General features: G+C 39.2%; 1 protein-coding gene across 1 annotated transcript in view; it reads left to right on the top strand.

The window, feature by feature from the left end:
- LOC109912343 (unc-80 homolog, NALCN channel complex subunit) overlaps nt 1–18,035 on the top strand; it is a 244,990-nt gene extending 226,955 nt beyond the window's left edge. The window contains exons 59-64 of the mRNA XM_048599053.1: nt 755–902; nt 6,674–6,730; nt 11,203–11,284; nt 13,057–13,168; nt 15,540–15,757; nt 17,729–18,035. Coding sequence (XP_048455010.1) covers nt 755–902; nt 6,674–6,730; nt 11,203–11,284; nt 13,057–13,168; nt 15,540–15,757; nt 17,729–17,998 — 887 coding nt within the window. The 3' untranslated portion in view covers nt 17,999–18,035. The remainder of the gene's footprint in view (nt 1–754; nt 903–6,673; nt 6,731–11,202; nt 11,285–13,056; nt 13,169–15,539; nt 15,758–17,728) is intronic.
- The last annotated feature ends 352 nt before the right edge of the window (nt 18,036–18,387 follow it).

The raw sequence follows: 18,387 nt of genomic DNA, 5'->3' as shown, positions 1-18,387 counted from the left end.
GTAAAGCAGTTCTACAAGTACCAAATTTGCATTCCAGCTTTCATTACTTGAGAGCGCACACAAATCAAATATTGAAATAACAGCATTCTGTGTTCCCATAAGAAGGCTGTCAATGACATTGGGTGTCATGTTTGCATAACGTATTGTAGCTGAAAACAGAGCTGCATTAACTAAAGTTTGTGTTAAACAGGAAATGGTGTGTCCTGGGTAAGCTGCATGGGAAGGAGGGACAGAATTTAAGAATGTAAAATGCTTCAAGTGGGAACTCCTTGATTGGGTACAACTGAAAAGTTCAGCGAGTTTCGGGGGCTAAGATCACTTCCAGGGACCATTTTGTTTCACTGATCCCCATCCCAGATGAATTACCTTCCCTTTTTTGATTGGAGGACTAAAAACTCTTTCACTTTTATAATCTGCACTGACCATAACTGAAAAATGTACATTTTACATAGGAAAACCCACTTATGACTGTTGGCAAATTATTTTGTCACCAGATGGACACAAACCCAGTGCACAGAAAGGCAATTTAAACTTTCATACTTTTAAAAAGCAAGAATTGGAAAAAAAAAAGCAGTTTTACAACTTCGATATCCTCAGCACAGAAGTATCGTTGAAACTGCTATTAATGGGGGTTCCAGCATGTTTCACGCTACCTTTATTATTTTTAATGTTGTCATTCATGCGTGGATCATAGCGTTGCTATTTCATTAGGAAAAGAAAGCCATCTAAATGAGTTTTCCTTTCTGCCCTGCAGATGACACCGTTAGCATGCCTAGCGTTGTTAGTGAACAGGAAGCATATTTGGCCAGCAGCAGTAGGGGGCATCGTCGATTTTCAAGCCATGTCTCTAGCATGTCTGCTCCTCAGTCAGACTCGGGCCTCAGAATTTTGCCCAGCAACAGGTAATGAGGCCAACAATTTCTATAACTTTCATTTAAATGTCATATAAATTATTATTTAAGTTTAATACTGAAGTATGTTAAGTGTGGAGAATAACAGTAGAATCTGAGTGTATGGTCCAGTTTGTTTAAACATAGGCTGAAAGATTCCAGTTGCACCAATGATCTGACTGATTCATAAAGCTGGGAACGTCTCGATTCAATTGATTCATCAGCTTTGCTCTAGGTTGCTCAAAGCCGGTTTCTTTTAAATGCGAGTGAAGCTGATTGTTTCACAAACAGAGTTGCAAAATTACTCCAACAATTAAAAATTCCAGAAGAAGCTGTCAACCTGGTATAATCACTGAGTTCTCACTGCAATAGGGATATGGAAAAGTCCCACCAGATTGGAAAATAGTAAATGTAACTCTTCAAGAAAGGATGGAGACAGAAAGCAGGAAACTACAGGCCAGTTAGCCTAATAGCTGTCATAGGGCAAATGCTGGAATCTATCATTAGGGATTTTGGAAGACACCTTCAGAATCTCAATGCAATCAGACAGAGTCAATATGTTATTTTTTTAAAAGGCAAGTCATATTTGACTCATAATTTAGAGTTCTTTGACTAGGTAACAAGCAACATGGATAAAGGGGAACCTGTAGACGTGTGACGTGCTTGGATTTCCAGGTCGTTCACAAGGATCAGTGCTGGGGCTGTTTTTCAAACTTGGATAAATGGACAGAATATGCGGTTGCTAACTTTGCCAACAACACAATGATAGATAGGAAAGTAAGTTATGAAGTGGAGGCAAGAAGTCCTATAGATAGGCTAAGTGAGGAGACAGAAATTTAGCAGATGGAGTAAAATGTGAACTTGTTGACTTTGGCAGAAAGAGTAGAAAAACAGCAGAGAGATTATAAACTCGAGGTGGACGCTTTAGGTGTCCTAGTACATGAATCACAACTTAGTGTGAACATACAGCAAGTAATTAGAAAGGTCGTTTATTGCAAAGAGGGTGGAATATAAAAATAAGGATTCTTTGCGACATGTAGAAATATGAACTTACAATTTCAGAGGAGCAAGCGGCTATCTGGTCCCTCAAGCCTGCTGCCCCATTGAGGAAGCTCATGGCTCGCTTTCATTTAATCCCAATACCTTTTGATGACCTTGTAAACCTCTGACTTCTAAGCATATTCTCTTACCCTGCTTTGGAGCAAAGGATTCCACAGACAATCCTCCAAGAGAAATAATTTTGCTTTATCCCCAGTTTGAATGGGAGACTCCATATTTCTAAAGTGTGTTCCTTAGATGTTGTGCCTTCCACAAGGGGAAGTATCCTTTCTGTATCTGTCCTGCTAAGTCCCCTCAGAATCTTACATGGTTCAACAAGATTGCCTTTAATTCTTCTGAGCCAATAGGCTTCTTATAAAAAAGAGCCAGACTTCCATGAATGAATTTAGAAAACACCTCTACATACAAAAGCTGGGAGATGTTTGAAATTCTGTTCCACAAATTACAGTTGATGCTAGGCCAAAGGTAATTTTTGAAGGAGATATTTAATATGCAAAGGCATTGGGAGAAGTGGGGCAAAGGGAGAAATATAGAATTAGGTTATAAATCAGCTACGATCTCATTGGATACTGGAACAGGGTCAAGGCTAACTGGTACACTGTTCCTGTGTTCCTTGTTAGAGAGTGATCTTTGTCGTTCAGAAAAAGGTCACTGGACTCGAAACATTAACTCTGTTTTCTCTCTACAGATGTTGGCAGACGTGTTGTGTTCATCCAGCACACTCTGCTTTTGTTTGTAATTGTTTCATGGTTTCTTTTATTGATAATTGATACTTCTACATTTGGATTTCTATTCAAATTCTTAACATATTCAACCATGATGTCCCTGGCAAAGCCAATGTTTATTGTCCATCCCTGATTATCTTTTACATGATTTTATTAGATTGCTGGGCCATTTTAAAGCACAGTTAAGTATCCACAATATTTCTAATGTGGATTTAATTTGGTATGGATGGAAGAGGACATTAGTAGGCATTTGAATTTTTACAGTCAATGCTAGTTACATGGTCGTTATTACAGATACTAGTTTTTTGTTGTTCCCAGATTAATTTGTTTACTGAATTTAAATGTCTCAGCACATACCTCTGAATTTTTAGACCAGTAACATAACCATTGTGCTAATTTACCGAGTTGGCATGAGGTCAGTCAGATGAATGCCTAGTTTTGTGGCCATGATCATGATGCTACAATTTTCACATTGTCCTCATTTTGATAATGTCAGAATTTAGATTAGATTTGAGCGAGCCAGAGTTACCTGCTACAGTCGTGTTAATGAGGGAGAATGAAACCCACTTCTCCACCAGGATCATTAATAAAGTCACACTAAATTGATTCCAATGCCTTTAAAAGCCAGTGGGAATCCTCTAGGACAGTGCAGGTAAATTTTTCAATGAGATCTTCATGGAGTGACTGGAACAGGAGACCTCTGAAAAGCAGCAAGGATGAATCATTCCAAACTTTGAAAGCGAGTGAAGACAAAAGCAGAGCAACATTTGTTTGCTGCAAAATACATTCCTAAAGGTCACTTTCTGTTCGTGAAGAGTTTGAACTGCCTTAAAGATGAAAAGAATGGTGGTACAAGTTTCTCATGGATGGCTGGATTGCAAATGTCCCTGGAATTCCCCTGTGTCATTGAGTCATAGAGCACAGAAACAGACCTTTCAGTCCAACCAGTGCATGCTGACCATAATCCCAAACTAAACTATAATCCCACCTGTCTGCACTTGGCCCATTTCCCTCCAAACCTATCTCATTCACGTACTTATCAAAATGTCTTAAGGATCGTAACTGTACTTGCATCCACCACTTCCTTTGAAGTTCATTCCACACACGAACTGCTCTTTGTGTAAAACATTGTCCCTCATGTCCTTTTTAAATCTTTCCCATCTCACCTTTAAAAAAAAAGCCCCCTTGTCTTGAAATACCCCACCGTAGGGAAAAGATATCTACCATTCACCTTATCTATACCCCTCATGATTTTAAAAACCTCTGTAAGGTCACCTCTCAACCTCCTATGCTCCAGTGAGAAAAGTCTCAGCCTATCCAGCCTCTCCCTATAACTCAAACCTTCCATTCCTGGCAACATCCTGGCTAGGCAGACTTAGGAATTCCTAATCCATACAATGAAGCACTCAAATATTTGGATTGTGGAATTCTCTCAGCTAGCTGCCTTAGATTGTAAGAACATCTAGTCATTTTTTTAAAAAAAAATCATTGAATTGAAGTTTTTGAGAAGATTTGTAGCTCGGGTTGTGGATGAGTTTGTAGATTTGCTCGCCAAGCCAATGTGTTTGGTTCCAGATGCCTTGTCACCCTGCTAGGTAACATCGTCAGTGCGCCTCCGGTAAAGTGTTGGCATTCTGTCCCGTTTGTTATTTATATGCCTCAGTTTGCTGGGGTGGTTGGCATCACTTCTAGTTCTGTTTTTCAGTGGTTTGTATATTAGGTCCGGTTCAATATGTTTGTTGATGGAGTTTTGGTTGAAATGCCAGGCCTCCAGGAATTCTGTGTTTGGCTGTGCTGTTATGGATGTGTTGTCCCAGTCAAATTCGTGTCCTCCTTTGTCCGAGTGTATTAAGACCCGTGAGAATTGGTTGTGTTTCTTGGTGGCTAGTTGGTGTTCGTGTATTCTTATTGTCAGTTTTCTTCCAGTTTGGCCTATGTGATGTTTCTCACAGTCCTTACATGATATTTTGTACATTACATTAGTTTTATTGGTTGTGGGTATGGGAGCTTTTATGTTCATCATTAGCTGTAATCATTGAAGTAGCTTTTATATGAATTTTATTGGAGCATCATGTGCTTTTACTTGGAAGAAAACTAAAGTAGCTTTGAAATTATGAATATTTCTATTTTAATTAATTTAGTTCTGTCCATGACTCATGGTTAGTAGTTATCATTATCTGTTTATATTAATGATCATACCTGACCTGATTGCAGCTTTCTCTTTCATGTCTAATACCTTTGTCCTTTGACTTTCTTGTCAAGCAAGAATCTATTTAACTCTGCTATAATAGGAATCAGTGATCCTCCACTGCTGTATGGGGGAGAAGAATTTCACAGGCTAATGACCCCCAGAGAAGAAATTTTCTTCATCCCCATCTGAAATGAGAGTCTCCTCATCTTATTCTGTGTCCCTTAGTTCTAGTCCATCCCATTAGGGGAAAGATCCTTTAATTATCAATCCTGTCAAGTCCGCCTGGATCATGCATGTTCCACTGTTATGATCTGTTTAATCAGCAGTGGGTACATCTATTAATGTGAAGTCCTGTCAATAATTCACAAATTCCATCAAACAAAGGCAACTGTCCAGAATGGAAATGATGTTGATGATGATTTGGGACAAGTTGTATACTGCATAAGGACAAAGTATAGCATAACAAAGAACACATTTGGTAACTTTGAAAACAAAATCCAACATAGATTAGTTTGAAAATACTCATGTATCAACATTCATTTGATCGTTGACACTTGGGTTTTTATATAGAGTTTGGGTGAAAATGTATTTTGTCCTTTTGATTTATTTTTAACTGATTAATTAAACACAGCAATAATAACAGTGATCCTCCACTGATCTATGTGGGGAAAGAATTTGACAGCTAATGACCCTCTGAAAGGAAAAAAAATCCCTTCATCCCGATCTGTAATGGGTGATCCTCATTTTAAAGATAAGGTAAATTTAATTTTTGTGCCCATTTTCTAATTGTTTATCAAACATTGTGGTTAACAAATTCACAATCAAAATAATGGTAAGTAATGACACCCAAATGCTTAGAGATGAATAAAATCATTTGTTCCTGTGACAATGGTTAATGGTAATGTTATTATTAGCATTGAATACATTTAATTTCTTGCAACATGATTTAAAAGGGATGGGTAATAAATGCTGGCCCAGTCAACGACGTCCATATCCCATGCGTAAAGAAAAATATATACTGTCAGCAGGTTCAGTGTTTTAAGACTGCTATTGCTTAAACTGTTGTATTGTTTCTCATAAAGATTTCAATGTTAAGTGTACTCTACTTTGAGACTAAAGCAACATTGTGGTTCTGAGAACAATATTTGTGGCATTTTACCTTCTTTTTAAAGTGCTAATTTCTATGCAATGTACCTTTGTAACATATATTCTGTGGCCAGGTGCACTGTCAATCTTTACCAATCCTTCTCTCTAATTAAGTGCTAAAAGTCAAGACTGGCCTGAGTTGTCTTACCTTCTGAGTTTTCATATGTTTACCTGCACTCAGTTGTTTGTGGGTGCAAACCTACACCATACAATTTTATTACATAACATCTGCATAAATAGCATTCAAATATTTGACTTAATTTTCCAGCATTGTATGCTAAAGAATGTTCAAATTTTTGTGTTTAATTTAGACATCCATAAGTAAATCTCTCTGAACCTCCAATGGGGCGGAAAACGAAGTTCTGTTATTTAGCAAAACAGGCTTCAGTCTTAAAATTGATCATATTTTCTATTAATTCTTTGCGTAGTAGGTGAGATTTTCCTCCTGGTCTAGAGCAATGTAGAATTTGTTTCGGTTTGCATGTGTTTTAAACATTATACTTGATTTGAAATTCCAGTCCCTAAATTTGTTTAAGTCTATTGATTTGTTTTGCAATGTATAGTAAGTGTATGCTGTTTAACAGCATGCCACCTTGTGAATTGCCCTGTTTGTAGACAAGGCATGCTTCATTTCCCTAAATACTCATCTCCCTGCCCTGCAGTGAACCTAATGTCCTCGATGAATCCCAGGGGCTGGCTGCTGAGATTAACCTTTCTAGGTACAGTGTAATGTTGCATTTATGTCAATGTACATGCTAGGAATCCTGATAACACTTTTGTCTGTCATTTAATAAGTCTTGCTATTTAGTTTTCATCTGATTTTTCCAAACAAAAACCACATTGCCATTCACATGTCTTTTAATCTCACGTTTCTTTTTCTCTCTGTGAAACCTGTGATTTAATTGGAGATCAGAAATGCCATGAAAATGTTCCATCACACGAATGTTATCCACCCATGTTCCCATATTATCCATTCGTGCACACATACCCTAGCTTTTCAAATGACTGAATCTTTGATGGAAACTTTTGGTAAAGGTGGAGGTGTAATATAAAACGTAACAGTATCAAAAGGAAGGGGACAATAAAATATCACTCCTTTTAATGACCCATCTCTGTTCCTTCTGAATACATTTTCCATGCCTTATCTAAATTACCCATCATTTTGATAAAGAGAAAACTGAGATGCCCCTGGAATATCAAGGCAATTGAGTGAAATTTCAGGATTCTAATGTATTACTTGCTATCAAACTGTCATGTTCTTTAAGTAAGTGAAATCTTTTGATGTTTCAGGCTTTTTACTTTTCCATTGCTGTTAACTTTACCTCACATATATTATATGTAACTTTATGAATGAATTAGATATTTGAAATTAAAATAATGTTAAAATTCACATTATTGTTCTTATTTATACACTGTCATGAATAAATGATAAAGCTATAATGGAAAATGGGGTGAATAGTGTTACATTATCATTTCACTTAAATATATGTGCCCTGTTTGTATACCTGCTTCTAAATATGCAGTTGATTGTGTCTATGGAAAATAGGAAGGTTACAAAAATGAACAGCAGTCCAGAGTAGTGGGCTCCTGACTGAACTTTCACACCCATTGACTCTCTTACTATCAGAAATTCAGAGCAAAGTCAGTTATGCCTCTTCACAGATGATATTATGTAATTAATGAACATGTCCGATGTTCTACTGCACCATATTTCTTTGTTAATGATGTGCTATCTAGCATTATACAGGACAGGCAATTATTTACATAAATGCAGTCCCCAAATCCATTTCAACCAGTATTGATCTTTTGTGCTTCATAGCATAATCATTGTAGAAGCTCTCGATCACTCCAAAGCTCTTGTTGACTTCATTAAGTAACCTTCGATTTTATCTCTTCTTTCCTAAGCAAAAGATGTACAGATCCAAAAGACTTAGACAGCGGCATACAGGTTAGATTGCACAGAGTGTGCTCTAGGCAAGATCAACATGAGCAAGATCAGAGTTATTTGATTCTAGAGAGTCCATTCAACAGTCTGATAACAGCCAGGAAGAAACTGTTTCTGAACCTGCTGGTGTGCGTGTTCAGGCTTCTGTATCTTCTACCTGCTGATAAAAGTTGCAGGAGATCATTACCAGGGTGCGATGAGTCTTTGATGATGTTGGCCCCCTTTCCATGGCAGCGAGCCATTTAAATAGCGTCCATGGATAGAAGGTTGGCTTCTGTGATGTTCTGGGCTGTGCACGCCATCTTCTGTAGTTTCGTACAGTCCTGGGCAGAGCAGTTGCCGTACCAGACTATGATGCACCCAGACACTATGCTTTCAATGGTGCATCTATAGAAGTTGGTGACGGTCCTTATGGACGTGCCAAATTTCCTGAGCTGCCTGTGGAAGAAGAGGCATTGTTGTGCATTCTTGAATGTTGCCTCTACGTGAGAAGTCCAGGACAGGTTGTCAGTTATCGTTACTCCAAGGAACTTAATGCTCTTCACCTTCTCAACCTCAGTTCCGTTGATGTAGATGGGGGCATGTTCTCCTCCTGGCAGAAATCCACGCAGATATAGGGAGAATGTGCAAACTCCACATTGACAGTTGCCTGAGGCTGGAATCGAAGCCAGGTGAGGCAGCAGTGCTAACCACTGAGCCACTGTGCTGTCCATACTGGTAGCCGAAGCATAATTCTGATGTGAAGAAAGTAACATGGGCATGGATCTGCAAGTGCTGGGTATACATGGTGGACTAGAAATTCGATTTGTTACAGATGAGTTGTGACGTGTGACCTGGCTCACACTCATTCAAATCATGCTTCTCTGGTGTTGCTTTAGAGGGCCTGGTGAGCAAGGTGGATTCCAGGATGGACGCCATGATTCTGTGGGTTGGTAGGATATTCTCATGTACCAGATTGATGAGGGAGGGAGGTTAATGCTCAGACTCTCATCCATAGGGTGTGACAGTGTTCCTGAAAAAGTGCAATGACCTAGGACCTGTTGCTCAAGGTGAGTGAAAGTAGATTTGCATTACATCTCATGTCTGGCACACATCAACTCCTCACTTCAAACTTTCACCTAACATGCACCTCATCAACAGACATCTTTCCAAATCTGGCAGAATCACACCTATCTCTTGCTTCACGTACCTTTGTCTGTTATACACATTAGCAAAGGACAATGCTGTACAATCACTGTCAGTCTGCCTCTCTCTCTGTCTTCTTCAGGGGAAAATAACGAACACAACTCAGGAAGAAAAGGGTGGGCAATTTCCAAGATGCTATCTGCTGAACCCCAGAAGGAGATCATTGAGATTTTGCAACAGCAGGTGACATAGCCCATGGAATCTAGTTCAGAGAGGTTGTTTTGGGAGGAGGGTGCAATCTGTCTTGTGCCTCTCAAACCTATATTTACCTCCCACCGGCCTCTCCTGGGATTTGTCATCAACTGAAAGCTTCAGATGGTGTGGCTAAAAAGCTCCATGCCACCCCATTTTTAACCTTTCGCTTCTGTTTGTTTGCTTTCAGGTCCTTAAGAGTTCTGCCTGGAAGCCAGCAAAAGCTGATCAGGATATGCACAAGGGAAGTCATGGGGCACAAGTGAGCCACAGTCAGGCCCGGTTTTGCTCCCCCACAGGGTGGCATTGCCTCCTTTGCAGGAGATTAAGACCAGGACTTCCTGGAGGCAGAGCGCAATGGTGATGGTTATTGCAACCACGACAGTTATCGCCGATTGATGTAAAAACTCACCTACTTCACTCGTGCCCCTTAGGAAGGATGTCTGCCATCCTTACCTGGTCTGACCTACATGTCATCCCTGACCCACAGCAATGAAATCTTGATTCTTACCTGCCCTTTGCAATGGCATACAAAATCAATCCGCTCAAGGGCAGTTGGGGATGGGAAACAAATGCCGGCCTTGCCAGCGAAGTCCACACACCGTGAGAGAAAAGGGGACACTGCAACAAATGCCTCCACACTTGGCCAGGTTGTCCTCTTCTCCTTGGCTGTATTCAGGAACTGAAAATAAAACCTCCAAGGACCCAGCTACAATTAACTGAAAAATACCTCTCCTTTGACTTGTAATGTGAACAGACTGAGATCCCAGCTTGTTGCTATGAGCTACATTGATGGATATACAAGAAACCCCCGTGGGTGCAGGTTTCCAATGCTGGCATCATGGTAGTTGGTGTGCCTGTGTGACACCCAGTGAATGGACTATCCAGCATCAATAACCAGCAGTAGCACACAAAAGGGATGCTAGCGCCATAGCACACCCCGCAGTAAGTGGTGGAAGAATGCCACATGAACAAATTTCTATCTCAACATGTCCTTCAAAGAAAAAACACATGCTCAGAGGAAATCCTGAGGAGAAAATCAGGTCTGCATGTGGTAATTTTCAGTGTATATGGGAGCTGGGAGTCTTGCATGTCTGCTTTGAACATCCTGGTGAATGCAGGAGCTCTATCCACGACTTTCTGTCCCCTAGTACGATTAAGTCTGGAGAATCAATTACATGTAAGAGAGCTTGAATTTAGATGCATTGTATTGCTTCATTTTTAGCAGAACTGTTTATTAAAAGTTGTGTTATGTGATGAATTATTGACATTTTGACAGCCCTTTGTTCTTGAACATTACAAAATATAAGAAACAAGTTGTTTACACCTCCACCATTGCCATTTCTAAAAAAAAATCAACTGTAGTGTTTGTTTTTGTTTTAGACCTGTGCACTATTGCAACTTTATCTTCCTTTTAACAGTGTTCCATGAGTTCTCACAGATTAGAGGAGAGGTATTTGGGCTGAAATGTGATGTAAATGTTCTACCAGCAAAAGGGAAAGCATTTTGTTTGTATGAATATTTATTCAAATTTCAGTTTCAGTAAATGCCAGACTGACAAATCATTAATTTCAACCAAGTTATGAATATAAAAGTAGCTGAAAAAAATCTAGCATCTTTTTTAAGCATTCTAATTTTGAAGAGTACAAACTGCTTTACAATGCCAGGAAATTAGAGTTAATGGAGTCTGAGGTGGGTGTTTTAAAATAATACACAATAAATTGAGAACAAGACAATTAATTTGCTGAAATTAAGTTAGTAATAGTTTTCTGAAACATGAAACAAGCACTACAAGAGTAACAATTAATAAAAGAAATTCAGAATTAGTTAATTATTTGTAATCTGATTAACACTAAATATCCTTAACAGGGTAGCAAGTGTTCAAAGTGAACCTGGGCAGCAGAATCTGCTTATACAACAACCATTGGGAAGAAAGAGAGGTCTCCGGCAGGTGAGAAACTGAATTCTGATCTTTACAGCAATGCTAAAAAAGCAGAAACTAAACATAACGTATGCTTTGTTTCTTAGGAGTGAGAGGGGAGATATTAGTCATCACAAAAAGTTGCTATTAACACCCTGAGACCAATAAAAACAAAAATGCTTAATAGTGCCATGAGCAAAAAGAAATATAGAATTCTAAAATGATAATCGCTCATGGTAAATGCAATATATTTCTGTGCAATGCAGTATAACTAAGAACATTAAGACACAGTAAAGCGTTCAAAACATAATTCATACATCAGTGAGCAGAACACAAAACATTAAGAAATAGAAGATCATAAAGCACTGAGCCCATTCTGTTTTTGAATATAATCATGGCTAATTTTGAACTTCAATACCACTTTCCTATCCACTCCTTAGATCTCGTCATTTCCTGAGACCAAAATCAGTCTCTCCCACCCAAAATATATTGAACAATGTAGGATCTGCAACCCTTTGGGACAGAGAATTTCACAGACTTACACTCCTTTTGTGTGAAATAATTTCTTCTCAACCCAGTCCTAACTGATTGGTACTGTATCTTGAGACTATGTTCCCTTATCCTAGATTTCTCAGGTAAGGGAAACAGTCCCTCAGTATCTACCCCATCAAGTCCCTTTAGTATTTTGAATATTTAAATTCGATCATCTCATCTAAATTCCAGAGAACATTGACACATTTTACTCAGCTTCTCACACTCTTATCCGGACCGATCTAGCGAGTCTTCACTGTACTGCCTCCAATGCAAGCAAATTCGTCCTTAAATATTGAGACCAAAATTGCGCACACTGTTTTATTCAAGCCCGGTATGATTGTGGCAAGACTTCTTTATTCTGGTACCCTATTCCCAATGCAGCTAAAATCCATTTGGTTTCTTAATTTCTTGCAACTCAGAGCACTCACCGTGTAAAGCGAAGCATAGGTGACCAGTTTTGCTAAGCAGCCTATGAGTAAACTCTTTTATGCTTGCTGCAAGGGAGCTTGATGCAAGTATACCTATCTTTGTTCAAATTAAATCACATGTGACACTGTTAGAACAAGGAGCAAAAATATTCCCAGGGATTCATGCCTGAGACATGTCTTGAATCATAGAATCCCTACAGTGTGGAAACAGGCCATTTGGCCCAATAAGTCCACACTGCCCCTTGAAGAGCATCCCACCCAGACCTATTCCCCTACCCCTGATTTCCTATGTCTAACCCAAACATCCCTGGGCACTATGAGCAATTTACCATGGCCAATCTACCGAGCCTGCACATCTTTGGACTGCGGGAGGAAACCAGAGCACCCGGAGGAAACCCACACGGGCACGAGGACAATGTGCAAACTCCACACAGACAGTTGCCCAAGGGTGGAATCGAACCCAGGCCCCTGGCTCAGTGAGGCAGCAGTGCTAACCACTGAGCCACCATGCCACCCACGAATTGTACCCTGAACATCACATTGAAATGCTGCCTTCAAGAGAGGTGATGAGGATCTAGACAAAATTGATTTTATGTAAAATTAAATTACAGTCCATTATTGGAACAGATTAGAGAGAGCTTTACATTACATTTGGACATATCTGATGGTGACTTGAGATTTTAAAAAATAGAAAATATCCTCTATCTTAATATTGACTTCTTTCATTTTGCAAAACAAAAATCTAATTGTTAACGAGAGGGTTGAAGGGGATGAGATGAATTTGGAAAGCATTACTGCTTATTACAATACTTTGTTAAAAAGATTTCCCGTTCCTGTTAGCCACGCCGCCCTCTCCTCTCGCGTCCAAAGTTACAAGCTGAAGCAAGGGGACGGCAGGGCGCCCGACTGTCTACAACCAGACGCAGCGTTCAGCCAAAAGCCAAATCTCTAGGTAAGATCCACAATTTAGTTTTTATTCAGCGGTTATCTGAGAAGTGAATGCAGTTGGAAACTAAACTTATAAAGGTCGTTATATGAAAATGGAAATATTTTAAAGCCTAATAACCATTTGATGAAAGCAATATTTCAGGGTATAAAAGTAAAAATTAAAAAAAAGACAAATAAATGAGCTAAATCCTAAAGACTGAAATAACTCTGGATGCTGGAAATCAAAAACTGGAAATTGCTGGAGAAGCTCAACAAGTCTGGCAGCATCTATGGAGAGAAATTAGAGTTAACATTTCGGGTCCAGTGAACCTTCCTCAGAACTGTTTTAATCCTGATTTTTCTCCACAGATGCTGCTCGACCTGTTGAGCTTTTCCAACAATTTTCATTTTTGTAAAATCCTCAAGACATGGAATTTTCACAGCATGATATGTGCTGTACAATGGAAGGACGATTTGGCAATGCCAATTATGATATCTACCTAGAATCATAGAATCCCTACAGTGTAGAAACAAGTCCACACTGACCCTCAGAGCATCCCACCCAGACCCATCCCTATAACCCACCTAATCTATACATCCCTGAACATCGTGGGCAATTTAGCATGGCCAATCCACCTAGCCTGCACATCTTTGGACTGTGGGAGGAAACCCACACAAACACGGGGAGAATGTGCAAACTCCACACAGACGGTCGCCCAAGGGTGGAATCAAACCTGGGTTCCTGGTGCTGTGAGGCAGCAGTGCTAACCACTGAGCCACCGTGTGCCTCCTTTACCAAGTCTTCCACTGGGGATATGTGACATTCAAACTGAAGGAACAAATATTAGATAGCATTTTAGCTACCTCTTTGGAAGGTTTGCAGTGAAAATTAACAGTGAAAAGATTGTAATATTTCCAGAATAATTTTGGTCCCCTTGTGGGCATCGAGCTCCACAATCATTTAATGATAATTATGATCACCAGTCAAAGGAATTGAGCTGTAAAGTTTTCAGCCTGGCACAAGTCTTTCCCAATATCCTCCTCGCCCCATTTAATTTTCTTGGATACTTAAGCAGCCAATATAAAAATTGTAACTGAATTCACTGAAGATTGTAGAGCTGAATGAACACAGCAGGCCAAGCAGCATCATAGGAGCAGGTCCTGCTCTACACCTTGTTATCTCAGATTCTCCAGCATCTGCAGTTCCTACTATCACTGAAGATTGTGTTTTGTTTTTATGAATTCCAGCAATGAATTTATTATTCTAGAGAAGGGTCACTGGACTCGAGACATTAACTCTGCTTTCTCTGCACAGATGCTGCCAGACCTGCTGAGTTTTTTTTTTGCCCAGCAATTTCCATTTTTGTTTCTGTTTTCCACCATCTGGAGTTTTTTTTGTTTAATGAATTTATTATGATCCCTTCACAGAAATCAATAGCCATATAGTACACATTTCACTACTGCTCAGATCTTTCCTAGTCAGTTTTTTTGTATTCTCCTGTGCCAATATTTCTTCATTTATGTAATTTATTATTACGATTTTGTACTTTGAAGGTTGGTAATGCTGGACTATTTATTTCTTTGTGTTTTTAAAAATATTTTTCCCAACAATTTGTGCTCAAGAATCTGTACCTAGGTACCTTTGTATCTAAGAGAGTGCCGTAAGTGGTGACATATAAAAATTTCACTGTACTCAGGTGAGTACATGTGACAATGAAGCAAATTTAAATTCATTACACTTGTCTTCTCTTATCTGTTATTATTGTGACCGGGAAATAGGTTGCCAATGTGTAATATCCTTTGAATGGATTTATGAAAGAAAACTTGTATCTAAATAACTAAATCAGCTCTTCTAAGAGGGAAGAGGTAATAGGGAAGGCTGAGCAAGGTAGTGCCGTAAAATGTTTGTTTGGGCAGTTGGGAGGCAGTCAACAAAATCCCACACAGGCTTATTGAAATGATGGAATTGGAGAGTTTGGGATCTGATACACCCTTTTAACTCATTTTTAAAGGGAATTGAACAAGTTCTTAATGATGAAGAATTTAAATGGATAAACATGTGGCAGTTAACACATTTGTCTCTACATAGAGTAGGCACAGTCACAGTGTGACATAAGTTTCTATGATTCAATTAGAGACTGGAATAAAGTGCAAGAGAAAACAATAAACCTAGAATGAAGAAATTCGGAATAATGTAAGGGGTAATAAATCATATTGTGGAATGAGAAACTAATCACACTGATTTTTCAGTTATGTTACAGGGTCGTTTATTGTATTCTTCAAATGTACGCTATAACCGATATTCATCGACTTAATCATGCTCTTTTAACATGTATATGAAAGAAATATCTTAAGTTGAGGTCATATGTTTTCACTTGATCTTTCGATACTGACAGAGCAAAAGCGGTCAGTGACCTTCACTGAAATGCAGCAGGATACCCTCGCTCCTCAGCAACAAGCAACAATTGCCGAGGGGAAGGAAAGTGCTATGGAGCAGGCAGAGAGCAGCAAACCAGAAGCAGCTGGGACATCAATGCCTGCTACTTCACCAGTTTCAGCAGCAACGCCTAGATCCCCTCTAATTCAGGATCCGAGCAATCTAGACCACTGCCAGGTACATGTCCTTCACAGCCAGTCGAGGCTAGCACCTGCAAGAGGTGACTGCTAGAAGACACAATCTGTTTTCTGATCACAAAGCGGTTGCCACATTGCAAAATGTCAAAAATGTCATTGCATTTGCTCATATATTGAAAAAGCAAATTTGCTTTTAAATGGAATATTTCATGTCCTCAAGATGTTCCAAAGTATTCCTCAATGAATTCCTTTTGAAGGTATTCACTATTATGGAGAGAAATGTACCGGCCAAATTCACAAATGGAGTTTCTGTGAATAAAACTGGTGGAGGTGCTGACCTAGTGGTATTATCACTGGGCTGTTACTCTAGGGACTTTGGTAACATTCTGGGGACCAGAGTTTGAAACCCACCACAGCAGATGTGGAATTTAAATTCAATACAAGTTTAGAATTAAGAGTTGAACGATGATCATGAGTCCGTTGTCGATTGTCGGAGAAAAATAAAATCTGATTCACTAATGTCCTTTAGGGAAGGAAATTGCCATCCTTACCTGTTCTAGACTTGCATGTGACTCCAGACTCACAGCAATATGGTTGACTCATAACTGCCCTTTGGGATGAATAATAAATACTGGACTAGTCAGTGACCCCCTCATCTGGTGAATGAACGAAATAAATCTGTTAGAATCGAGTAGTTAATTTGTTCGGATGTTTAGTGAGTCCGTAGGTACCAGAACACCAGGAATGCTCCACTGTCCATCAGATAGTGCATTGGATCCATCTGAGTAAGCTGATAGAATCTTAATTTAAAGAAACCCATAAGGACCAGGAAGATGCACAGTGAAGAACCATTTAGAAGAAGTTTCCCCTGTTGTTTTGTGTCATTTTTGGATTCTCTTTCAAAGTCTCTGAGGAAACATATAAAACGTTAATTATGCTAACTGTTCAAAACGATTCTCCAAGTAGAAAGGATTGTGGAAACTTTTCCCTTCGTGTGTGCATAGAATATTTTCTGTCTGGCAAAATGGTAATAATAGTTCAAAGTATGACTTTGGATCCTAATCTCCATATTAGAAAGGACTAACTTGTGTCTAACCCGGGCACATCAACCTGGCAGCCATAGGCCATTTAATACTACATTAGCAGCAATGGGGTGAAAAGACACTTCCTCACCATTGTCGGGGTGTGAACCCTTAGAATTTTCACCAAAATGCTGTAAAGCAATCCAATTTGCTTGTCATTGTAAGGTGTCTCTCTTTTGAGCGTTCAATTTATCAGTGTAGTCTTGAGTTTACTCGAAAGGCTGGTTGTGGTTCCAGACAGCGGTGTGAAGTTGTACTCAGCATTACATTTGTTGTAATGCTGCTCCAACGTGTTTTTTTTTAAGTTCATTCACAGGATGTGGGCAAAACAGGTCAAAGTGCAACACGCTCCAGTTTACTCTTTAAAAACCTGGGGAGTAGTTTTTTTGACCTCATTCAGTTGAAGACTAGTGTGTTACGAATGAGAATGAAGAGAAAACCGAAGTTAAAAGTAGAGCAAACTCCAACAAGACGTTGAGAAAACATAGGATGTTGAGACAGCCCAGGGGTAAAGCATTAATATCTTTTGAGAACACCTCCCACAGTTACATGTTGAAATAGATAATGCTCAGTAACACATTAAGCTGCTGAACTGTTTGTAGAACACACATGGGTGCATTTTACAAACTTGTGCACTGCCAATCGCTGACTTTCTGTGCAACAAAATGAAAGAATGGAAATTTGTGGAATGAGGATGAGTTGTGATCACGGAGCCAGCTTTTCTGACATGGTGATATTGAGGAAGGCCCTTCATTCACACAGTGAGAGGATCATTCTTACAGTGTGGATCTTTCAGGGATTTCCACACCTGGAGCACGATATGTCTCAGAGCAGGAAATTACCGTAGAGGGCAGTAGGATCGGAAGGCAGTTAAAACATGTCAGTCCTTTTTTGTTCTGTTCTTATAGCAGTTCTTTTACTCTTCTCAGATGAAGCCAACATTTTCAGAGTCTGAAAGCAAAGACTCAAAGACAGATAAAATGCTGACAGCACAAACCGAATCTGCATATCAGCCCCCTATCTCTGCCAGCGATGACCTTACGGGGCTTGAATCAAGCAGCTTACTTCAACATACAGACACCGTCCTGCATATCAGTGAAGAGAATGCTCCAGAAAATCCTCTTCTTTCTGATCCATTCAGTTTGTTGAATATGGAAGCTGGTAAGACTGACATAAATCTGGATGAATCCTACACCTGAAGCAGTTCTTTTCTTGAACTGGCCCCATATCCTTGATTATTACTGTGGTTCAAATGCTTTGAGTCCTGTTTTCTTTAGTAAATAATAACATAGCTTGTTTGCTTGTCGTTTGTGTTTACTTGATTAGATTTGTGTGTTATTATCGTGTTGATTTCCCAGATCTATTACAGGATCCAAAGATATTAATTTATTCTTGATGTTTCAAGATACCCAGTATTTTTCTAAATATTGGCTGCTATTAAGTTTCTTTTTCATGGTCTGTTAAAAGTGGTATGTATGTTGGAAAAATCTTCTTATATTAAAATAATTTGTTGATTCATTAGCAACTAAATAATAATGCGCCATCGTATTGCGTAATCTAGTCATTAAAACACCAAAGCTGGAAAAGC

The sequence above is a fragment of the Rhincodon typus genome, chromosome 7 (genome assembly GCF_021869965.1).
Source record: "Rhincodon typus isolate 14 chromosome 7, sRhiTyp1.1, whole genome shotgun sequence".
Classification (NCBI taxonomy): Eukaryota; Metazoa; Chordata; class Chondrichthyes; order Orectolobiformes; family Rhincodontidae; genus Rhincodon; species Rhincodon typus.
The sequence above is the reverse complement of the archived record's forward strand: the minus strand, read 5'-3'. Positions and strand labels throughout refer to the sequence as shown.